Source organism: Manacus vitellinus, unplaced genomic scaffold, assembly GCF_001715985.3.
Source record: "Manacus vitellinus isolate BGI_N305 unplaced genomic scaffold, ASM171598v3 scaffold_4_pilon, whole genome shotgun sequence".
NCBI classification, from domain to species: domain Eukaryota; kingdom Metazoa; phylum Chordata; class Aves; order Passeriformes; family Pipridae; genus Manacus; species Manacus vitellinus.
This window is the reverse complement of record NW_021940604.1, coordinates 22,503,151-22,527,990: the sequence shown is the minus strand read 5'-3', so window position 1 is coordinate 22,527,990 and position 24,840 is coordinate 22,503,151. Positions and strand designations below refer to the sequence as shown.

Here is a 24,840-nt window from a genome sequence, read left to right as displayed (position 1 = left end):
AGCAGAGGGCAGCCGGCAGCGGGGAGTGAAGCAATCCCCGAATCAGGTTTGCCTCAGAGCTTCGCACCGGCAAAAGCTTAAGCACGCATGTGTTTTAAGCGACCCTGAAGGCGTGTGAGAGGCGCGCTTCAGCAGGAGCCTTGGACACAGCTTGAGTAAACTCGTCAGAGGGAAGGGAAAAACAGTCGATGCTAAGGAAACATGGAGCCATCGTCACTTGAAATGGCAGGGGGAAAAACATCCCCGCAATATTTAAACTGGGCAACAGTTCTGCAGTGTTTTTATCCAAGTTAATGCAAGGGAAGGGGTTTAATCCAAATGATGCAGGGGCTGATGAACTTGGAGAAGAGATGGCTCAAGGGGAGATCTGGGAGATCTTATCCGTGTGTATATCTATACATTTATGTGTACTTGGAGGGAAGGCGCAATGAGGACAGAGCCAGGGTGTTCTCGGTGGTACCCAGTGACAGTGTCAGAGGTGTAGCACAAACTGAAACAGAGGATGTTCCCTCTGAACATCAGGAAATACTTTTTTACTGTGACAGTGACAAAGCGCTGGCACAGGTTGCCTGGAGAGGTTGAGAAGTCGCCATCCTTAGATATTTTCCAGAGCCATCTGGACATGGTCCTGGGCAGCTGTCTCTAGGTGGCCCTACTTGAGCAGGGAGGTCGGACCAGAAAGTCTCCAGGGGTCCCTGCTTACCTCAGCCATTCTATGATTAAGTGTAATCTGCCACCAAATGGGCTGGTATTACTGTTTCCCATGCTTTTACTTAAGAGAAAAAAAGGTGCTTTTTTTTTTTTTTGATAAGGTTAATTTTCAGCCAAGTCAGTTCCTTGATGCAGTTCACCTCTTGGCAGAGAAAAGGAGAGGGAAACAAGGGCAGAACTGTTTACAGTTCTCACATTAAAGCAACTGTGAAACTAAAATTTTGAGCATACTGAAAGACAAAAGAATAATTGGAAGTAAATTAGGAACAGGACATTGGGCCTATATAGTGTCTTGTGTTATTACTTTTTTTTCCTCGCGTACACATTTACCACTCTAAAGTTCAAACCTCAAAACTAAGGGTAAATGCAGAACAATCTACTCTTCTGCCGCAGAAAGATACAGAAGCCACTTCTGAGTCCAGGAACAGAGCTTGGGCCATCAATAGCTGTTCTGTTTGTAAAGAATCTGGTTTCTTCATCTGACATCCCTTTTTTTTCCTGTCCCTGTTCCTTTAAAGCTTGCAATATAAGTGCCATTCTGTCATTACCTGTGCCTTTCAAGAAGATCAGTCTCTTTTTCCCATGAAATCCTTTCTGCAAGGAGACTGCATTGCTATTGTTTGGCAGCATGCACAGACCTGGACTGCTTCACACAGCTGCTTCCTCCAGGCCTTTGGCACCCTCACGAACAATGTGTCTGCCGAAATCATCACTACCTGTAATAAATATGGGTCTTGACTTCTCTGAACACTCGAGGCCTCCACCCATCATGATTGATGGGTTCAAAGAAAATAATTCTACCACTACTTTTTATGTTGTTGAGGTTTTTTTTGTTTTGTTTTGTTTTGTTTTTTACACTTCAGCTTCCTGTCCCATTCTGTCATCACTCATTATGGTCTCCCAGTTACCTATGAATAGACATGTTGAGCATTTTTGCTTTATTTCTATCTAAATTTTGATCTTCAGAAGTTGGTAGATCTTATTTTTCCTGTGATAAGTTTGTGCTTGTTGGGTGTCTCTGATAATGGCTACATATATCCAAGATCAATAAAGTGAAAGAGAATTAGAACTGGAGCTTTGGTTTAGACTTTGGTACAGCTGTATTCACATACTGAATGGTAAGATTGATAGAAAGCCACAGCACTGCCTTTTATCTTTTAGAAGTTGTTTTTTCCACTGGCTGCAAGTGAACTCTGGCTACAGGAAACAGATTGTGAAACTGGCTCCAAGGCCTAAACTTCAGATTTCAGCTCTTTGTTTTATAGATTTTAGTGTAGTACTTTGGTAATGGAGATGAAGGTGGTTTATTTTTTCCAAACCAAATCTCTGCAGTTTTCCGATACAAGCTCAAGCTTCCTTATGCACTGCAAGACATTGTGGAAATCAAGGTCAAAGGCTACCAGTGGAATTAATCAGAGCCTGAAGTTAGGGGAATGTGTTTGTTTGATTTGCGTGTTCACTGACTGAAGTTAATATGCTTGTTTTTGATCTCTAAAGAATGGATAAGAGAAAGGCAGAATTATGAAGGAAACAATCTGGCAGCTCATCCAGAATTACAGCATTTGAGTTTTCAAAATGATAAGCTGAAGAAAAACAAATTTGTGGCTGTTTTAAACCTCACTATTTCCTTCCTTGATGACTTATCAACTTCCCTCTTTTTTTAACTAGATAAGAACTTCTATAGCCATATGCAAATGATACCCAGGGGCAGAATTATGTTTGAAAATACAGTATCTAGTGGTTGTATTCATGTCCTTTCTAACATCTAAGGCCTAAAATATATTTACTTTTAAAAGTGCATTCCAGTTTCTGTATGTCACAAAAGAGCAGTTTACTGCAGAATGCATTTAGTCGATTACTGTAGAACTAATGCTAACATGCAGCTTAGGAGGAACTGCTTTTTAAATTACATTCTTTCAACTGCTTTCATATACACCTAGTTTTGTTAAGGCTTACTTCATTCCAAATAGTAAATACCTAGGATGGGATCACTATCTTCTAAAAGTTCACCCTCCCTCTTTAGATCTGGGTATTGGCATGTTGCCACAATAAATAGCACTCCACGGTATAATACATTTTGCTTCACAGTAACCCTCTGAGGAAACAAAGTTCTGTGACTCCTGTTTTGCAGCGAGATACCAAAAAACCAAAGGCTACTCCTCTACTGCCTTTGAACACAGGCTCAGGCTTGGTGTCAAGTCCAGACTTGTATATCATTCCAACAGACTATCCTCAAAGATCGAGCAAACTACAGCTTAAGATGTTTAACATCTGTTTAACATCTTTGTCAGTGACCTGGCCAGTGGGATCGAGTGCATTCTCAGCAAGTTTGCTGACAACACCAAGGTGTGTGGTGCAGTCAATGTGCTGGAGGGAAGGGATGCCATCCAGAGGGACCTTGACAGGCTTGAGAGGTGGGACTGTGTGAACCTCTTGAAGTTCAACAAGGCCAAGTGCAAGATCCTACATATGGGTCAGGGTATCCCAAGGAAAAATATAGGCTGGATGGAGAATGTGTTGAGAGCAGCCCTGAGGAGAAGAACTTGGGGCTCCTGGTAGATGAGAAGCTCAGCATGAACTGGCAGTGTGTGCTCACAGCCCAGAAACCCAACTGTGTTCTTGGGCTGCATCAAGAGAAGTGTGGCCAGCAGGTTCAGGGGAGGTGATACTGCCCCTCTACTCTGCTCTTGTGAGACCCCACCTGGAGTGCTGTGTCCAGCTCTGTGGTCCCCAGCATAAGAAGGATGTGCACCTGTTGTGGTGAGTCCACAGGAAGGCCTTGAAGATGATCAGAGGAAGCTGGAGCACCTGTTCTATGAATACAGTCTGAGACAGTTTAGCCTGGAGTTTAGTCTGAGCGTTGTTTAGCCTGGAGAAGAGAAGGCTTTGAGGAGGCCTTACAGCACCTTCCAGTACCTAAAGCTAGAGAGGGACTTTTAACAGAGGCACATAGCGATGGAATACCTCACAATGGCACAAGGGGGAATGGCTCTAATCTGAAAGAAGCTAGGTTTAGATGAGGTATTAGGAAGAAACTCTTGATGTTGTGGATGCCCCATCCCTGGAAGTGTTCAAGGCTGGGTTGCATGGGGTCTTTGAGCAGCCCGGTGTAGTGGAAGGTGTCCCTGCCCACGGCAGGGGGTTTGGAACAAGGTGATCTTTAAGGTCCCTTCCAACCCAAACCATTCTATGATTTTATGTGGGAGAAAAGGTGGCCTTGTTTTACTTCTGAGCATGTGTTTGTACATTTAGCATGTGCTCTGGCCTATTATGTGTTGCAGGTGTACATTTGCACCAAACTCTGCCACCCTGCCTCCTTAGAGGTCCCAAATGCAGCAGGGATGGGTAAGTTAGTCACTGGCTGCTTCTTAGGAGACCAAATCTTTCATGCAGAAAGCCTTTGGAATAGGTTTATGCTGAAGGGTGGGTTACTTTGAGAAAAGCTGGGCTGTGACTACAGGCTACTTAAAAGTCCTGCTGCACTTTGCCTACCCTCTGACTATACTACATTTATACTTAACTGTTTAAATATAGTACTTAACTATATAAATGTGGCCTGAAACACTGAAGACTAAGAAAAGACTATGGGTGAACTAAAAGTTCAGTTCTGAAAAACTCCACTGAGCAGCCACCTGAACTCTGTTAGTCTGTTTCTGGATAGAAATATTCAGAATTGCTCCAAACTGGGCATCTTGGTACCTGTCTCCCCTTTGTGCCCATTTGTGGCCTAGGAAGTAGGTAGAGCAGCTCCGAGAGAGGTCCAGCTGAGTGAAACCTCTCCAAGCCCAACAAGTCAGGTTCTGCTGTTGTAGCCACAGCTAGCTTCAGTGTCTGGCTGTATTTGGAAGAGTGCTGACCTTCAGTACACCGTCAGTGATGACAGTATTGGCTTTTAGCTCAAAGGCATTTATGTCAACACCTCCTAACTCCCAGAAAAATATCCCAGGTGCTCAGAAGGACTGCAAAATGGAAAGGAAACATTCATCACCTCAGTTGTTGAATCTATGCCCTTTTGGAAAGCATGGCAAATGTGTGACACTGGTGTGAACTAGAAGGAAGGAGACACAGGGAGCTGTAGGCAGTTATTCCTGGTTTCTGGTAACTAGTCCCAAGCCCAGTGCTGTTTTTTATCCAGGAACTATTTACTACAAAAATGCATGAATAAACCCCTGGTCTCTGTTTTGACGATTAAACTAGATGAGAGAGACACATCCTTGTTTTACTCTGTCTATTGCCTCAGCTGCCTTATCCTTGTTCTAGACTTTTATATGCTTTTCAGAACAGGGTCATAATTTCAAACAAAAAGGTGGTGACTCCCTGTTTCCTTCCTGTTCTTCTTCCTCCCAGTCTAGCATGATCGTCAGGGATGAGGCATGAATGTTCCTCAGGAACTCCCACTTCCAGGCAAGTGCTATGACCACTGGGTAACAGCACAGAGAAGATGGATACTGTTTCCTCCAGCTGCACTTTAAAAGAAAATGAACAGTGCTTATTGGGAATTTATGCCTGCTGACAGGCCAGAAGGCCTTTTAGACACCTTTGGCAGTCTGTCTGTTAGTAGAGACCTTGGTGTTTTCCAGCAGTAACACAAAGAAAAATACTGTGACCAGCAGCTGCATGAAATGAAGTCACAGACCAGAAAAGCTACAGGGACTCTTTATTCATTGTTTTTAAGAATGGATTTTGGCCCTCACTGCCAGAAAAGGACTCCAAATTCTGAGTCCAAAGAGTATAAAGGTGCCAAGCACTAGAGTGGGTCTTCACACTTGTCGACGTTCATAGATTCTCCCCCAACTCAACTTTTGTTAGCTCCTCACTGAGTTTACTGTTTGTTTTGGATCTATACTTGCACTTCTTTTATATTCAGGGAATGCAAGCCTGTCATCACCACACTCAGCCCTGAGGCTGAAAGGTTCGGGTGTCCTGGAACATTAGTCCCTTATTAGTCCCATCCCTCTAACTTACTAAGATCACACAGAGTTGGCAAGAATTTAAGACAAGACACTAGAGATCCACTAAATTGCCTTGCAATCAGAAACTGCATATAGTTAATAGGGAAGAAATGCCTTTAAAAATTTTATAATCAATTGAAGTTAGTTTTCTGTCTGCAACATTGTGCAGAATTTTGTAGCATCTTACTCAGATTTACTTTGAATCACTGAAGTCATGAAAGTTTAAATACACAGAAGCAAGTAATGACTTTGAATACTCAGGCCAGAAGTAGTGATAAAACTATTTTTGCATTTCTGAGTACTCATTATACCATATGGTATATAAACTATTTGGCAGTAATACTTAGGATATTGTGCCTGGTCAGGATGCACAGTGAGGATGCATTGAACTTGCAGTGAATATTCTGAGTCATGTAAACACATTATATTATTTAAAATTATTCTTCAACAAAATAGGTCTCCAAAATAAGATTGAGGAGTTTCTCTGACTCAGATCTGCTTGCAATTTTTCTGCGTTGTTAAAGACAACTGTTCCTGACAAAATAGGATTTTGGGAATAATTTCTTGCCTGGAGTGAAACTTATCTTTTCCTTGTTAGCATCTTTTTTTTTTTCTTCCTTGTTCTGATGCCTAGGTTACCTGATGTACAAATGGAGTTCTTCTTCCCTGCCAGGTGCCTAGCTATCAGTAGCATAGGAATATATGGAAAAAAAATGTAGGTGTGGTAGATGGTAAAAGGAGACAAATCCCATGAATGATTACCTTCTTTGTGCTTCTCTTCTCATCCATGTCAAGTTTTTATAGCTATCTGTCTAAAAATCTACCTCCTACTCTATCTTCGTGCTAGGATGCTGGATGAAGAGACTGACAGTTTCCTTGAGAAAATATTGGTAAAAACAGAAGTTTACTTTAAAAATAAATTCCAAGGCAATGGTGACAACACAATCTGTGTGTTTCATCTGCCTAAAGTTGCAACATTCATAACAATCTGTCAATGATACTATTAAATATTTGAGACACAAAAGGTGAAAATTATCATGCAGTAAAAGTATTTACTGTGAATGAGTCAGTACCTGCAAGAACTATCCCATACCTAATAATATTTCTTCACTATGATTGTCATTTCAACCCACTCTTATATTTGCCCTGCCCTACTCTAATACGACTTTTCCTTTTCGCATTTGCCTTTCTAATCTCTAATTATTCTGCCTGTGCACAGATATAGTCTTTTATACTGGAGTCACTTGCCCTTGAAAACCTTCCCTTTCCACAACAGCAAAGCCTTCCTCCTTTTAATCAAGGGTCTATAGCCAAAGCCAGTAATTTCCTTCTGCCTTCCAATCTGTCAGGACACACTAAGCTAAACAAACTACATATGGAAGACAGTGTGATGGCATCAGCAAAAAAAAATAGTGAAGAGAAAAAGGAACTTCTTACATTTTCTATGTAAAGTACGGAGGAAACCACCTTCAATTACCACATCAGTCAGTGTACTAAGAGCAAACAGCATCTGTTGGAACTGGATTTTAAGTATAAAAGGAAGAAATTTGATTGTTATTCTTGTTTGAGGGAAAACCGGGTATTTTTACTTTGAAAAAAGTCCTAATTTTTTGTGCTAGAAGATGGAGTGGGAAAAGAAGAATGCCAAATGGAGAAGGGCAAGGAACAAAGCTACAGGATGATATAAACACAATGAAAACAGAGGAGATGAGGGGCAAAACCCAACTGCAGTGTGGGGGTGGATGACAGGAGAAGAGGAACTATGGGTGAAGTGAGGAAGTATATTAGTGACCATTTGTAGTATTTGAGTTTGGGTTTGATGCTTATTACAAAAAGGCTATATTTGATTACTTTGGACTGATTAAGGATTTATAAATGTAATTATTTTGATAACACTATATTCCAGGCTAGATGCCTTCATGCTAACATATTACTAGATAGGAATTTGCAGTCTTGCTCCTCTGAATTCCAAGTTCAGTTATTGTGTGCACATGCAGGTTAAAGCAGTTTGCACCAACTGGATTTCCCCAGAAAGTATTGATTATGATTCTATCATGCCCTTTTGAATGAAGGCCCAATTGAATGAGGAATTGGGTCTGCTGCGCTCATTGAAGAAAACAGCAGAACTCTAATGACATTATGACCCAAATTTGCTTGCCTGGTTCTAGCTGCCAGGTTAAAACCTATTCCTAAAAAAAATGTCATAAAAATAGCTCAGTTTTTTCCCCACCAGGTTATTTTTTTGCCTTGTTCACAAAGTACTTGTATAACTCATTTCCATTTTCTTTCTTCCTCTTTTTTTGTTCTCTTTTATCTCTAGCAGTTAGGAACTAGAAAAATATGAATATAAATGCTTAGGTCTGACACAGTGAAAAGTCTTAGGAGCTTGTTGGTTTTTTGGTGTTTGTCTTTTTTTTTTCATTAAAATGCCAGGCTTTATCCTACTTGACAGTACGTACAGTGTCTGAGAAAACATAAAATGCCATTTCTTTTCCTTTTCTTCCAAGACAGAAGAACAATGATTGTATGAAAGTTCTGCATAAGACTTGAGATTCAGGAATGAATAGGTTTTGCTACCGTAGTATCAAAGAAGAAACTGGGCACTTAACCTTTATATATCCAGTTCTGAGACTGCCAGTGTGTATCTTGTAGTTTGTACAACACACTGACTCCCATGGACTCATCTGTGTCAGTTTTTCAAAACACCCCCAGCTTCCTTAATTTCTCTAACAATTTTTTGGCCATTTTCTCTAAACGTATTTAAACTGGAACATGACAAACCTTAAAAACATGTTGAAATGCTTTATTGATTCAGTGAGGTTTTACGTCCTGTTATTTTGCAGCTGTTGCCATTTCACTTCTAACCCACTTAGATTAGAGATGGCATGGGAGTACCAGTTACTTAGATATGTCCTGAGCAATGTCATATGTTTCAGGCTGATTAAAGTAGTTGTATCAGGATGCTAGAGACTGGATGTTCCCAAAACAACAGTGTAGTTTGCCTACAACATTATTTATTTATTTTTTTTTTTGTCTGTGGAAGGGCTGTTCTTTTTCTGTTGGGAATAAGGCTGAGTGTTGCAGCCTAGCTACTACAGCTGACCAAGCTTTCCCTGATTCTCAAAGGAAAGGGTGGAAAAATAGACCGATTTGGATTGTGTCAAGAAAATGGTTTCTCACATAGCCTTTCGCCAGCAAAGCTTGGCTCAAACAGTCAAAGCAGCAGCCAGAATTCTGGGAGTTTCTTGGTATAGCCTGTGTTGGGGCAGTTCTTAAAACTTCTCTTAGGTCAGATAAACAGTGAATCATTCCTTGGTTCATCTGAGACTTTGTTTTCAGTTATGAAAAAAACCACTATAAATTTTGCATGCCCAGTAGGTCAGGTCATCAGATATATATCTTTGTATTTCTTTCTGAAAAATGCTTTGATCTGTTTTTTCTTTTTCTCCTTTGAAGGTGTTCTGACAGCACCTCTTTCTTTGGTTCTAAAAGGTTGCCCTCACAAGTGATTTAAATGAACCAGTGTCTTCATGAGATAACAAACATCAGAGAATTTAGTGGAAACATTCCTTACATTATCACATTTTTCATTTAGTATTTTTTGGGAGACTGTTAAACCAGCATTATTCCCTGAGTCTGCTGTAGTTCACATGTGGAAAAAGCTTTTCCACATGCTGCTTTACAGTATGGGACATAATTGTGTATGTGGCAAAATGTTTCAGGACTTTTCACTTTGGGAGACATTTTTTAAAAACTTTTTTAATGATGTGGCTAGCAATGCAGGGGAGGAACAGAAAGAAGAGGAAGAGGGGGATGAAGAAGTTATAACTGATCTTTCTGTAACATTTGGGATTTCAGTTGTGTTCCGTAACTCCCTAATGTTGTTATGCTGAAAGACAGCAATAAATGTCAATTGATTTTTACAGCAACCCAGTCTAGTACTCTGGCATTTAATGCAGGCCACATTCAGCAAAACTAAGTGGAAACTGTATGAAAGTAAATTGTATTAGTGCTTAGATGACTGAAATGAAATGGGAAATTCCCTGTTTGTCTTAAGGTGCCAAACTCCAGCTTGCTTGCTCTCCTTTGAGGCATGACAGTCACATATACAGGTATGGACCTGATGACGGGATTGCTCCCCAGCAATCTTGTGCAAGCTCGCTCTCAGCCTGCATGGGATGGTGAGCCAACAGGCAGAAGTGGTCCCACTGAGGGATGCTCATCCAGCCAGGGATGAGTACGCTGGCTGCAGCAAGGTAGGAAGTAGACACTGCATGTGCATTAGTGCCTTACTGTCACAGAGCTAATCTGCTGTGCCTGGCATCACGCACCATGCACAGGGTTACAAACGTGTGGCACAGAACTCTTTGAGCCTCCTGGCTCAGACTTGGAGAAAAACATAGATGGCTTGGCCAGGCTGATGGTTAAATGGAAAGACCATCGTAAGCACCAACTTGCCCTATGCTTGATGCAGAGTATGTAGGAACCGGCTACTTTGTGTTTTTCTGTGTAAAATAACACTGGGTATCTGAGCATCACTGTTGCATCCACCAACACAGGCTGGGCCAGTTCTGGTTTAAAAACTCAAAGAGCTGGTGCTAACTCCAGATGTGACCTGCACAGCACAAGTGCTTCACCCTGCTTACCACAGCAATGCAGGCTGCTGGGGTGGGAGTGCAGCATTTCTTCCTTCTTCCCCTCCCCTCTATTTTGTCAAGCTCTGTTTAATATGCATACTTCTCCCTTGGCTGTTCCCCAAACTCAAAGGAGTGCACTGATTTCCTCAAAGAAGGGCTTGTCTAAACAATGGTGTTCTGGCTGCTTTAATGAGCATTGTTCAAGTGCTAGATCCCCCTAAGCCTTGTGGAGTTACGTTAGTACAAATATCGCTGTTTGGGAATATCTGCTTTAAAGCACCTCTCTAGGGCAAGTGTCCATGGTAGCATGGAATAAAAGAGTGGTTTAAGCTTACAATGGATGTGGGCTGTGTTAGACTTTTTAAAAAGCAAACCTGTTTTATAGAAACTTAAATACTTGGGGAAAAAGTTGATGGTAGGACAGTTGACGTTAAAACATACGTCAAGCTACTTAATTATTTCCTGATAGGTTTCTTGTTGCAATGGGCTGAAAGTGGCCAGGGTGTTTAGTGATGTCTTGCTGCTGCAGAGTGACTTGGTCCTTTTCCTGGCACATCTCTTTGCCTGAAGTCTGCAGTGTTGGCATTACTCCTGTGCAGTGTGATCATTATAAGCTATATTTACCTGCTAAGATATTAGGACTCAACAACACCAGAGCACCTCTCCTAGAGTAATTATGCTGGCAGAGCCTCCAAGCACTATAGCAACCATTACTTCAGCCTACTTCACACAGCCTCTGCGTCTGAGGAAGCTGTGGTAAAGCAAGGCATCCATAACTATGCCTGCAGCTGAGTTTCTGCAAACACAGGTGTCTCGGTCCTGTGGTGTTTTCTTTCACACCCTTTGCTGAGCCTGTGCTGTTCGGAGCAGCCTGGGGATCTCCCCGCTCCAGCTGCAGGGTGTGTGTTACCCTCTGCTGTGCTGATAAAGTTGCAGGTTTTCATGCTGAAGCCCACACTGGATTAGCTGGATCACCACCACCAGCTGGGTGAGCTGGCCTCTTCTCTTTCATTTTCCTCTGGCTTCACTTGCAGAACTAAAGGGTTTTTACTTCCCTTTCTCCCAAGTGGGTGTCCCCCATGTTCCTGCACCTTCATGTTGCTGAGCTTGTCCCAAAACTGTCAAATTTTCTGGTGCTTTATTCCCTCCTTCTCTTATTCATTATTTGCTTTGGATCACCGCCCTCCTTATAACTGCCCACAGATCCATCTCCTTGGAAACGGCAAAACTTGTTTATGTGAAAGTAATAAGGGAACTGCTTGGTGCATAGCTGCACAGGCATGTGAGGGAGCCATGTTCCACCAGAGGATGTTGGAAAAGTGAGTCTCCACTTACGCTGACTGCCACAAGGTTGGGTTGTGTGAGCAAAAATCACCTTCTTCCTCTGGTGTTTCCAAAGTTGCCTTCCTTTGTTCACAGCAGCGATGGGAAACTTTTTGCATGCGCGTATGCTTATTTTTATGGACCGTTTTTACTAGTCATTTTTGTCACCAACACGTAGGGGGGTGAGAAGCAATGGGAAAATTGGTCAGTCTTGCTTATCTCTTATTTTGTGGAACACTGTTGGTGTACTGTGCCATGCCAGGACCATCTCCTCACCTGTCTTGGCCCCGCCCACCCCTGTGGCCGCAGGACTTTCCCGTCCATATTTTGAGGTTTCTGCACCTCCCAGCTTTGTGCTCTTCACTGCCACTGCCCCTTGTGTTGTTGGACATGGCTGATAGGCCTGGCAGGCTGTTAGAATCAGTCAGGTGTCCCTGCATGGCCTTTCTGGGTCTTCCAGGACAGAGCTGTGCAGGCCTATAAGCAGATTTTGTGGCCATAAATGTGGCAGGGTCACCAGGTGGGATTTCTTACCAGAGATGGTGGAGAGCCTGGCTGCCTCCTGCTGCCAGCCCAGCACTGACAGCTTGTGGCCTGGGCTTGGGATGGCCCACGGGAAACTCTTTGGAAAAGGCCTGTTGTACAAAGGTAGCCTGGATAGCTTCCCACGTCGGGGCAAGGGGCCCACCCTGAATGGTATGGTCTGCCTTGGGAGCGTTAGCACACAAAAGTAGTGGTCTTTAGGAGGCCTCAAATCAAGCAAGCCCTGGCAAAGAGATGCTTATATCAACATCTCTGTGATGGCAGCTTGGAGGAGGAAGAAAGGGCTTCTGCATACCTTTGGTTTAGTGCATGTCTTGAAGAGATGGTACGGATGGGGGGGTGATTTTTCTCTTGTTTTATATGGCCTCTGAAACAGTGCTGTAAGAGCTGGTCCTGGAAAATTTTTCTGTTATTGAAAACTTTTTTCCCCACCCACCCGTATGAATGGCTTTTCCCAGTCTGCGTCATCCACAGGCTCCAGTCTTGGTTTATGTTGCTTCCTCCTGTTACTAGATACCTCCTTTGGGTGACCCTCTTGGAGACTAACCTCTGTAAATAGCCTTGCCCAAGCAGGAAGACTTTTCCAGTTGCATGCCTTGTATTTTAAACTCAATTGATACCATAATTGTTGTGTCACTGAACCTTCAAATAAGCTGTTTTTCTGTTAGCTGAAGCTGTGTATATTCTTCATTTCTTACACTGTATCAAGTGAAATGCTTGATATTATTTTGCTAGGTAGCAACAGGTTGATTTAAAACTTGCTTTAACTTCCTAGAGGTTGTAATAGCCTAAAGCACTTTCTGCAAGTTTCACTGCCCATGTCTTGAGCATCAAGGAAAATCACTATTTGACAGGGTGTGAACTGTCTTCAAATGTGCTTCTGATAAAACAAAGAATGTGAAAGGGCAGGGGAGAAATGGAGTAGAGAAACAGGATTTAATACATATGCCTAATAATGGGGATAATGCTGGGGGATAATGGGGATGATGCTGGGGCTATGGCATATTAAATATCCTTCTGATATTTCAACACTAAATGTGGAGAACTGTGTCTTTATTATGTAATAATGGACATTATTTACCATGTGTAATTTGGGTTTTCATCCAAAAAGGTGGGGAGAAAAGCATTTAGGAGGCTGCAAATGGAAACAGGCTGTAAAACTTGTAATGCTTACTCTGCAGGGAGCACTTAGAGGCAAGACATTGAAGTCTGTAAAACAGTTAATAGAAAATGCTGTTAATACTTAGGTTTTAAAAGTACAAAAATCAGCATAAGTTACTAGAAACCACCGAGAAAAATCTTGGAAAATTTTGAGCGGTCAAAGAGAGCTGTGTTTAGCATTATGAAAGGCATTGTTTTGGAGTCACTTTAAAATACAGGATTTGTGTGGGGGGTGGGGTTTGTTGTTGCTATTATTATTATTATTATTATTATTATTATTATTATTATTATTAGGCACATGATCTGGTTTGATATAAACACAGCCAGGGACAGCCCAGTGGCATACTTTGAAAAATCTTACATAGTCTGTTAAAGAACTAATACTATTAAGTAGCTCTCTTTCTACAGGCTATGGATTCTGAATCAAAGAACAGTTTCATAGGAAGCTTTCTTCAGCCACCAGATCAGATGTTTCCTGCAGCCTTTGCTTATACAGAATCAAAGAAGTTGGCAGCTGTTGCTGGTGACAGGCCTTCTATCCCAAATAACCAGGGTAAAGCCAAAATATGTCTTTAAAGTGGTCTTTTTAGTTGTTCCATGTGAAATCTCCTGAGCAAACTCCCCATTCTGTTTTACTCGGTTCAATGGCTTTTTTGATTATCAGGCTGACATTGAGACAGGATGTATATGTGTCCTGAGGGAGTAGTCTCCCTGAAGTCATATGTCTGGAGTGGAAACCTCTGCAAGTCTTTTAACATCCTTATAAACTTTGCCTTTGAAATTTGTTTAACTTAAAGTTCTCAGACTTCCTCTAAAAGCAAGGGAGGATGCTTCAAACTCAGCAGAAGCAGTTCATGACTTTAAATACAGTAAAAAAAGGTCATTAGTATGGTACCTCCAGTATGGTATGACTTGAAATTGGCTTTGCATAGCACTGTTTGACTCTGTCCAGCTTAAAATCACTTCTAGGTAATTTTTTGTGTGGTATGTTTCCTTGGGAGAACTTCTGAACAATTCAAACTCTCAGGAAAGTTATCGGCATGAAAGTTAGTCTATATGAGATATGGGTCCACTGTGGTGGCTGTGTGCCTTCATGGGTGACTACTCTCTGGAGCTCACAAAGCAAATGCTTGGGGCTTAGCATATCTGGAGAGCTTGGTGAATGATAAGGATACTCATCCTTGGACTTACAGTCATAGCCCATAGTGCATGTGATCATTGTTCTTCACCTGAAAAATCTGCAACTTCGGAAGTTATCATATGTTGTGAAGAGTTTGGGCATTTTGGCATTAAAATGTTCAGTGTAATGTTACGTAGCTAAGTGTTTAAATAAGGAAATGTTTGACACACCAATAGAAAGATGGAAAAGATGGTCCCTCTTTATGCTTTTGGGTATCTGGTTTTTATCGGGGGGGGAGGGGTGGCAGGGGAAGTTGGTTTTGTTTTATTGGTTTGGGGTTTTTTTAAGCTGATGAAAGTTGTTAAGGAGCTAGCAATATTTGATGGGTATTCCTGTAATGAGAAAATTGGAATAAGGACTTACAAAATGTCAGAAAATAAACTTGACTTGTTACAGAACATGTCTTAAACTTCCACAGGTGTATATACTTTTTGGAGTGTTGGTAGACTTTCTCTTGTAGCTGAAATTACAACTTTTATTTTCGGTGTAATTTTGACAAATACTGATTTGTCAAAAAGCTAAAAGCAAAATCTTGCAATCTTTTTTCTGTGGTTTAAAGAATCATCAAATACAAGAAACTAGGTATTAAATCATTAACTTTTGAAACAATAAAGTATTGCTAAATTTTCTCTTTGTATCTGATTTCTCCCCGTTCTGAGCATGTTTTCTTTTTCTAATCTGTGCAGACCAGTTGTATTACACCAAAACTTGTGACCTCACTTGGATACCTGTGTTCCCTGCTTCTATGTAAACAGAAGTCCCAGGATTTATTATACTCTATTTGTCATGACTTCTTTGTGCTTGCTGCCATTTGGAGTGAAACTAGTTTTGCTCATAGGACCAATGTTTTATACCTCAGTTATGCAGGAAACATCTCCATTTTCTCCCAGATATGTTCTGCATATGTTAGTATATTTAATAATTAATATAATTAATTTTAGGAGTGATCCTAGGAAGAAAATTTAGGTATTATATTGCAGTGTGAAGTGTTTTCTAATAACAATCATCATCATCATCATCATCACAATTGGGAACTGTTACTTAAGATGTAACTGCTGCATTGTTTGCTAGCTGTAGTAGCAGCCCTGAAAACTCTTCAAGAAAAGATCTACCGTTTAGAGCTGGAGAAGTCACAGGCTGAAGCTGATCTGTGCAGCCTCTCCAGAGCAGCTGCTCAGTATAAGAAGGCCTTAGAACATGAATCCTGTGAGAAGGACACAGCACATCAAGAACTGATGCAACAGAGGAAAGGTATTTCTTTTAAGTGATAAGGTGTAGCCACAGCAGCTCTAAGACTATATAATCCAAGGAGTGTTTGTTTTGAAAAACTCCTAATTAACACAGCCCCCCTTCATTCTTTGCTTCAAAACTGGGGAGGTATAGGAGCTTGATAATTGTGGATCGAGTTGAGATATTTTTTTACATATATTAATGAAGTATTGCATAACCCATGAAGCTATTTAAAGACTAAGCATATTTCAGGTGATATGTTTAACTCTTACAATAAGCAAGCAGCTGCTTACATAACACTGCTAACTTGAGAAAAGATAGGAGAAGGGAAGAAACCAGATTCTGGTTAGATATCTGCTGATACAGATCGAAGTAACTGCAGTGCTCACATCTTTGGAATTCAAATTAGAGACTAGCTCTGAAAAAACATTTTGATTCTCATGTCTTATATATAAAATACATTTTAACCATATGATTGGTTCATACTAACAACACTTTTCTTCCATGTTTTGAAAACAGAGACCTCCTCAATGAAATTACAGTCTGGCTAAATGTGTAGCTCCCTTTGCTGTACCAAATGTCTTGTTTCTCTCTGTAGATGCAAGTGAGCAGTTAAATGCAGCACAGTCCCGCTGCTCCCTGCTGGAGAAACAGCTGGATTACATGAAGAAAATGGTTTCCAGTGTGGAACTGGAAAAGAAAATTATTTTGGAACAACAGGTGAAGCCTTCTAGCATACTTACAAAGTAACTATATAGTTCAAAAGTATAGAAATGTGCAGGATCTGAATTTTTTTATGGCCATCATTTTTCCTCAGCTTTGCTCAGGGTGGTAGCAAACAGAAGCAATTTACTGTCTGACTGACTGGCTGATGACAACCATTCAATGAATTGCATGAAAATCTCCCTGGGTGGAACTCCTAATGAGCGAAACCATGCTAATACTTGCACATTTGGTAAACAAAAAGGTTGCTGGAAACTTAAGTCATCTTTGTCTGCCTGGTATTTTTCATCACATTTCAATTTAAAAAATATGACATTTAAACTAGTCAAACACCTTTGCTGTAGTGTGGGATTTTATTTTTTTTTTTCTGTCTGAAACAGTTTCACTCAGCTGCCAACTCCTTTCTTGCTTATTTTTTCCAGGCCCAGCTGCGGAAAGAGGAGGATCAGAACTGGCTGGAACTGCATGCAAAACTTGAAAAGCTTGAAATACTAGAAAAAGAGTGTCTTCAACTTACTGCTACTCAGAGAATTGCCGAAGTAGGCATCCATGGAATGACAGTCTGAAAGTCATTTGATATAATTTTATGGCATACAATCAATAGTAATAAGTTTTGCAAAAGTTACTTCTGTTAAAGCATACCTGACTGAATGCCACTTCGGTTTCATGTGCATGAGTCTTTTTTCAGTCTGGGCTTTAAAAGTTGCTACATTCCTTTGTTATCCCACATGACAATTGCAAGCTACTTCAGACTTCTGCTTCAGCATGGCAAACTGAATTGTGACTAATCATTCTTGTCTTCAAATTCAGGACAAGATCAAACACTTAGAAGAAAAGATTTGTAAAGACCATCAGCAGAAGCTAATACAAGATAAAAGTTCTCAGGTAGACTGAAAAGGTTTTATTTTATCTTATTTTTTAGGACTGAAGAAAGCTATTCTCTCATCCAAAATACCTTCTTTTTTATTACATTTTAACTCCACATATTTATTACCCAGGGAGAACTCCAGCAATACTTCTTAGACTAGTTATAAACTACATATTAGAAAAGCTTGCCAGGGGTGTTGCATATCTCAGTGAAGATTCTACTTGGGTTTGTATTAATGACACAGTTCATCTGCCTAAATGCTGCTTTAAGTGATCTAGGTAGAAAATTAATTTCTAGAAAATCTGCAACTAAATCAGATAACCTTTATTTGCAGTACCTAGAAATAGATCTATACTTGGAAAAATCTTTGATCAGTGATTGTTCATCAAATGAGATCTTGAATAATTCATTATTCTGTGAAGCCATAATCAGTTTGTTGGGCCACCATACATCTGAGAGAGGAATATTTTTGGAAGAGAGCAAAATCAAAGAAACCTTTTGTTAAAGGGGCAATGTAGTAGCATTCCAAATCTCACTTTGTGGATAAGTAGCAGCCATTTGAAAGAGCAGTTGTGAGGGGATTCCCTTGGGGTGGGGTGGGTTAATGTAGAGCTGAAGAGTTACTTTGAAAGAACCTAGCCATAAACAAAGCTGACATCTTAATTTAATTCATCGCTGCTGTCAGTTTTTATACCTCATCCAAGGATGATGGGTTTTCATCAATCCAGCAAGCTTTAAATAACATGCAGATTGTAGCCCAGGTGTCTGACTACCTCCATAATCTAGCAGAATGACACACTTGAAAACTTGCAGGCTTTTGGGTTTCTTGCTTAAATGGCTTGCTGCTGCAGAGCAGAAAGCCTAGAACAGAGATTTTGTCTTCTGAGAAACATACTAAGAATGACTTTCCCAGAGCAGGTAGTCTGACTTTAGCAGTAGTTTAACATTTGCTCAAGAAAGGACTTAAGTCCAGTAAACTGAGTCCCAAACTAGTATTGGTGCCATCTTAGTGCACTGCAGAATGGATTTAGGTCTGTTGAATCTGGGCTGGGAAACACAGGGTGTGGCATGGTTCACTTCCTTTTGGTGACAGAAAAGCCAGAATATTCTCACTTTAGTGGTGGACCTCCAGCATTGTTTAGCCAGAACTGTTACACATGCCAAAACAAAGTCCTTGTCCTGTGTTTAGTTGAGAATGATTATTATCCTGTTTATCATGGGCCTTGATATCAACTTTGAACTACAGAGCAGTCTAATGATTGTCCAGCAGCTTTGACCTCAATGTTACACAGAAAGGCTTAGTTTGTCCCCAGATTGCAAAGCCAAATGTTCATATTATTTGGATTTTATGATCAGATCCCCAGCATGTGGCAGAATTGGCTTATCTCAGTTGCTTATTGTCATGGTGGAAAAATACAGCTGCTGCAGCTGGATATGAAAATGAGGAATTCTAAGACATCATTGTAAGATCTGCCCAACACCCTGCCTTCCAAGTAATCTGTTCAGTTTTTAGCTTATGCCTTCCAAGCAGGACAGTTAATAGTTCCCTTAATTGGTTCTTATCCATGCATGAAAGAGGGAATTAATTAAACTATGATATTTCAGACTTCTAATATTACATTAAATGGTTGTTTTCTTTTTTGCTTATTCCCACAGCTTCAAACAGGATTTCATATAAACAGAATTTTGATGTCTTCAGCAACATCTCAACATGAACCTGAAAATGAAAATGGGAAGAAGAAAAAACCTAAGAAGGTAACATGAAAAATTTTATTAGCATACTGTTGCTGATAGCATCTGGCTCACATAGAGATTGGAATTTGTGAAAAACAGTGATGTAAGAGGCACTTGATTCATCTGCTGCACTTTACTCCATTTTCAAAGTGACAAATAGTGCTAAATAACTCTTTTTTTCCCTTTCTTTTCCTTTTCTTTTTCTTTCCTTCCCTCAATAATTAAAGTGGTACTAGGGCTGTTAGCACCTCACTGGAAAACCTTCCCTTACCATCTCGACAATAACCTTTGTTACAGTCCTACTGCCATCCCACATTCTCTTAGCTGCCTCTCAGTTTATCTGGCAAAATTAGTTTCCAAAGGAGTTTTAACTCAGCATCTTAAGATGGTGTGTTTTGAGGGGATTGCTGAAATTGAGAGAATTCATTTTGCAACACATGTTGCAGATCAGTCAAAATTTTGCAACTGTGGTTTTGAAAACTTAAGCAAGGTTCAGTTTCTTTAATGTCAACCTAATTGTCAAACTATCTGCTACATGCATATGGAATAAAATTTATTCATCTCAGCTATTACAAAGTCTTACTCACTACACATACAGGAGGGAAATTATTTTTTTAAAACCAGAGGGAAACTGAGGTGATGCATTTCTCTGTGTGTTTATTTGAATTTTACTTAATAAAAAGATAAAGTTTAAGATTGTGCTCTTGGGTCAGCACACTGGAATTTCTTGTCTTATGTTTTCTTATGTCAGACAAATCCTACAATGAAGAAAATGCACCTTTCACAATTACATGTAAAGGCTGGTGAACTACCTTTTGTGGCTGGGAAGGTGGGTAGAAACCAACATTCTCACTAAAGTGGCATCTACAGTTTGAGTAAGTCTCTTTACTGTAATTGTTATTTACTTCTGTAAACCACTTCATAATTCTTATTTAAGTCCATCAGCTCCAGCCATTCTGTCAGTGCAAACATACAAAGTGTGTTGCATATTATGAAGCATCGCAATCCATGTATCTCATCACAAAGAAAAAGAGGAGCTACGTCTGGGATTTGCAGACACAGTGCCCTTCCAAAGTATGTATCATCGTGTGCCACGTCACCTACTGCCAACAGAAGTCTTTCAGACCTCTTGGCCACACAAGATGAGCTGGGCCAAATGAGCTTGTGAGTACTCATCCCTGGTGTTATGAGTAAAAGTGACTTCAGCAGTAGCCCTGAGAAGCTACAGGTGTGCTATATATAGTTGAGCCTAGCCTGTTTTAGGTGTAGGACTGCTCCTCGACAGAATGACCTGAGCACGCTTGACTGGTAGGATTTTTCTGATTCAAAAAATTCTTTCTCTCCTAGTGTTTAACTGGTCTTGTGAGCAAGCAACATACTTTTCATCTGGGTTTTTCTGCTTCCACATCCTGTATTTACATGAGCTGCTACTGAAGTTAACAGCTGCAACAAACAAAAAATCTTTCAAGCATGTGCTTTTAAGAAATTATAAGCATACTCTGGGATTTACAGAGTAGGCCAAAAATGTTCTTCAGGACAAAACTGCAAAGGTGGTGTTAATACTAAGTAGGCCTGCAGGATGCAGTCAGTCTGGGTGGTGGAATAGGTTAGTACAGCACTGGCATGAATAGTCTTGTCACATCATCTGTCCTGTTCCTTTGTACTCACTCTGTGTTCTCTCCATACATGCGTAGCTGATGGGTCTTTGTGCTCAGTCTGCCCTTCATACTGTTTGCTTGTTGCAGGAGAACTTGCTGGTCCTGTAAGGGGGTTGTGAAAGAGGAACAGTCTCCTGCTAGAAAATGGGCAGGGTGTGGAAGAAGCTAATGCATTAAATGGGAGTGTAGGTATCTTTCTAGCCATGCAAGTAAATGGGGACCACAACTTGTGTTCTTAGGCATCTTCTGATTAATGCAAGCTTGTAGAATTGTGGGCCAAAGCTATGTAGCTGGTCATAGCAGACCTGTTGACATGATGAGCTGTGGTTTGCACACACACCACAGAGGAGGGTGTGTTGGTTAAACCAGTTAGGATGTTGACAGTGATTTGAAACCCTTGATGTGGCAAAATTTAAGCTGGCAAGCAACCTCATCTTCAAAAAACAATGTCTGGCTTACTCATGGCAGTTCAAGGACAGGCTTTGGGTTTTTTTTTTAATAACAACAACCAGTTGCTTCAATAAAACTGTCAAGGAGCAGCAATTACCCGAAGTCAGAAAGAAGCCGTGACTTTTGTAAAGAAGTGCCTTATGTAGGAGAGGGTCTCTGGTTTCAACTAGTTCAGATATCTAAGTATCAAGAAGATCTACACAATTTTTTTTTAGTTAAGCCGGTTAATTTAATTTTGAATAGAATAGAATATTTTAATTTGAGTAATCTGTCAGAAAAATTGTAACTTGAATGTACTAGTTTAAACAGTACTTTTCTGTACTACGCTAAGCTTTCAAAATCTGCACTAAGGCGGGCAGGAAGTGAAAATGCTGCATTGCATAGCTGCTGTTTGCTTTAAAAAATCTCACGTACACTACTGTATGTGTAGTTGTTAAGTCTGTGGGAAGAGGGAGAAATAAGGTGGACATCAGCTACAAATTTGGAATGAGAAAATCAGACGCATGGGAAAAGCTTTTCCTTTTCTCGTGTTAATATATACCGGATTAATGTGTGTTGTGGGAGAGGGTAAATAATGCTAAATTGTAATCCAGACAGAATAGCTAGTAGCTCCTGCAATACACTGGAAGTATTGAAAGAAATCCTAGGGACTATATCATGAATACTTAGCGTGCCATTCTTGTCTTTAACAGTGAGCATCAAGAACTTCTGAAGCAGATACAGGAGACTCAAGATTCCCGAGTTCATGAAGGCCTGGAACAGGAGCTGGATTGCCTTGTAAAACAAATGGAGATTAAAGGAGAACAAATATCCAAGCTGATAAGGCATCAAGCTACTGTAAGAATAACGTGAAAAGTCTCTAGCTAGTCACATTCTAGTTGAAAGGCTGCCACAACTCTACCTCCTGTTGTCATCAGCTAGAATGTCACTGGAATGTTTTGAGCCAGGGTGTTCCAGTATGAGTTATTGTAATTAAACTGCTACCTCGTGTTCTTGTACCTCCCAATTCCTTCATTTGATCAAGAAAAAGTGCTCACAGCTGGCAGCTAGGAATGTATGCTAGTGGGAAAACTTCCTGCCCTGTGTCCATTCTGCAATACAGAGTGGGTTGCTCAGTCTGTCACTTCTGCTCACTGTGTTAAGAAAAACTATTGAGATTTCATTCCTTTGTGTCCCTCTGGGAAATGAGAAAATAGAAGCTATAATTCCTGTTCAGACTGGATTAAATGTCTTTTATATTTCTGAAATATTGAAGCTTCTTGTTAACTAAATAGTCTGTTGACCAGAGGTTCTCCAAAATCATAGCCAGACAAAACTTTCAGTTTTGTTTAACCCTGAACCTGTCTACATTCTGTCAGTATTTGGTTTAGAGCCATAGATAACAACTTTTCATACATACCCATATAAAATCACTCTTCTGTAGATGAACAGCTTGACTCTTTCGTAGCAATTTGTTTTGGAACATATGATTAAAAATTAAATCCGTAGTTCTGTCTGATAGCTTTCTGTTCTTCCATCTCATGTTTCAGGATAGATAGATTCACCTGGAAATTTTGCTTATATAGGAAACAAAACAAAACTCAGTGTGAGGCCTTATGAAATGGGGAGGTTATAGTTAATTTAATTTAAATCTGACCAATTTTATTCATGCTCATTCTGTGATAGATTTTATTCACTCAGACTTTTTGTTGTCCATGTAATTGCAAGCATGAAGGTGCTTTATATCGAAGCAGAATTGTCAGAGTTGCATGTTAGCAATATGGATTGAGTCCTCGTTGCCTCTCTTGGCAGTGTCAATGTTTTTTGAATAAATCCCATATATTCTTGAGGAGTCAACAATTATGGTATTTTTCCTTGCCTCAGAATCTTACTGAGTTCATCATCCAGGAACCTAAGTGGACAACTGCACCTTTATTTCTTTCTTTTACATATCTTCATGGCTACAGTTTGTGTTTGTTTTGCACGTACAATGTGGTGCAACCTTGTTGTCATCCTTGCCTATTATCAGGGTGCAGATCTTCTGGCAAGTCATCTGTGCTCCTGTACAGCCTTATCAGAGCACACCCTTTAGGGTCATTATGTAAATAGTAACTTCTGTATAATTGCTGTCTGTCATGCCCTGGTTATCAATACAGGCCATTCCCATAGCTCCTTTGCCTATACTGATGCTTTTGCACATAGGTCTGTATTTTGTACAGACCACTCTTAATATTTCTGATGTATATTTCTACTTCTAGAACCCGTCATACTGAAAATGTCATAGTCATCTCGGTGTTTCACAGTTAATACTATGTTCTAGAATGCAATTAAAGTTCATTATTTTTAGAAATGGACTTGAAGCCTAGATTGGCATTTGGAATGCTTCCAGCCTAATTTTATCTTTGGGAAGTGACCTTTTCACACCAAGTGCAAGTCAAGACTTATAATTTGACATTTAAAAAAACATTCTTTAGCAATTAACCCTATTTATTCTGTTTTCCATTTTTGCTGGGGAGACCTCAAAGTAAGCTGCTTAGATACAGTAACCAATAAGAAACAGTATACATTTTAGAGGTTTATTGCTTTTTTGGTTTGTTTTTTTTTTATTAGGGTAGTACAATCTGAAATGGAAAAAGACCATTGTAAATATAGATTGCTAACAGATGATATTCTGTCTCTCTCAAGCAAGCATTTTCACCTTAGGGAGTGATGGGATTCAACAACCTATTTGGTGTGGGTGAGGTTGGTTTTCTGTAATTCTTTCTGTATGGGTAAGATCAGTTTTCTGTTAAAGCAAGACAATTGTGCAAGATTAGTAAGTTTAAATGTTTTTTTTTAATGTTCCTTGGACATCTGAAGTTTGGAGTTTGGTATAAATCTCGTAAACTCTACAGTTGTGGGTCTTTGGAGTATGTAACATGCTATCTTTCTTCCTAGGTGCGGAAATTAAAAACTCAGAAATTGAAGCAAAGAGCAACTCATGTCAAACTAAAGTGTGGTGACCAAAAGGAAGCAACAGAGATTGCAGTCACTCTAAAGGAAAGTAAGTCTAAATCTTGTCCTGGGCAGAAAAGCAGAAGCTCTCTTCAGCTGCTAAAAACTGTGAGGAAACTTCAATCATCTCTGAAAAAAGATGATGTCATCTGAGAATAATAGTTCTGAAGTTTGCTATATTAGTTTTTGAAGTTGTCTGACATCTAACAAATTTTTAATTGCACAAAATACCTTTTAAAAATAAAATAGATACAGTATAGATGTAGGTATAGATTCTAAACTGCTAATTCTCAATTTGTTCACCTCAGAATTAACTTTCATGTAGGGTAGCTATAACTGGATTACGCTTTCTTGTAATAAAGTGTTTTAATTGACTAATTAAATGCTTTTTTATTAACTTGTCAAATAAAATTTTTACCCCTAAAATAGAGTGCGATCTTTGGTGTCCTGTTTCTCCCTCTACCAAGGAGATACTTAGAGTTTGCTTTTCCAGAATAACTAGGACTAGTTCTTCTGTGCAATCAAAAACAATGGGTTTCCTTTTCTCTAGTAACTGAAGATTCAGGTCATTGCAACTGAGGCAGAAGAAGACATATCGTCTCTTATTTATATATATTTTCATTATTATTAATATTATTACTCTGTAAGCTTTATTGACAGTCTTAGGGACAGCTGGGGTCTGGAAGCACAACCCATG

The 24,840-nt window shown here is 40.0% G+C and overlaps 1 protein-coding gene across 4 annotated transcripts; it reads left to right on the top strand.

Annotated features, from left to right (window-relative positions):
* The first annotated feature begins 7 nt into the window (after positions 1-7).
* On the top strand, positions 8-24,544 carry CEP57L1 (centrosomal protein 57 like 1). Of its 4 annotated transcripts, none has more exons than XM_018078350.2 (11): positions 8-46; positions 13,736-13,880; positions 15,579-15,758; positions 16,336-16,457; positions 16,883-16,999; positions 17,271-17,345; positions 18,985-19,083; positions 19,814-19,891; positions 20,000-20,226; positions 21,863-22,007; positions 24,087-24,544. In XM_018078350.2, exons 2-11 carry the CDS (start codon positions 13,739-13,741, stop codon positions 24,294-24,296), a joined length of 1,395 nt encoding a protein of 464 aa, XP_017933839.1. In that variant the 5' UTR covers positions 8-46; positions 13,736-13,738; the 3' UTR covers positions 24,297-24,544. The 4 variants fall into 4 exon arrangements, with proteins under 4 accessions (XP_017933839.1, XP_017933841.1, XP_017933838.1 ...); XM_018078352.1 differs by lacking the exon at positions 8-46 and adding an exon at positions 12,251-12,271; XM_018078349.2 differs by lacking the exon at positions 8-46 and adding an exon at positions 12,469-12,491.
* Positions 24,545-24,840: the final 296 nt, after the last annotated feature.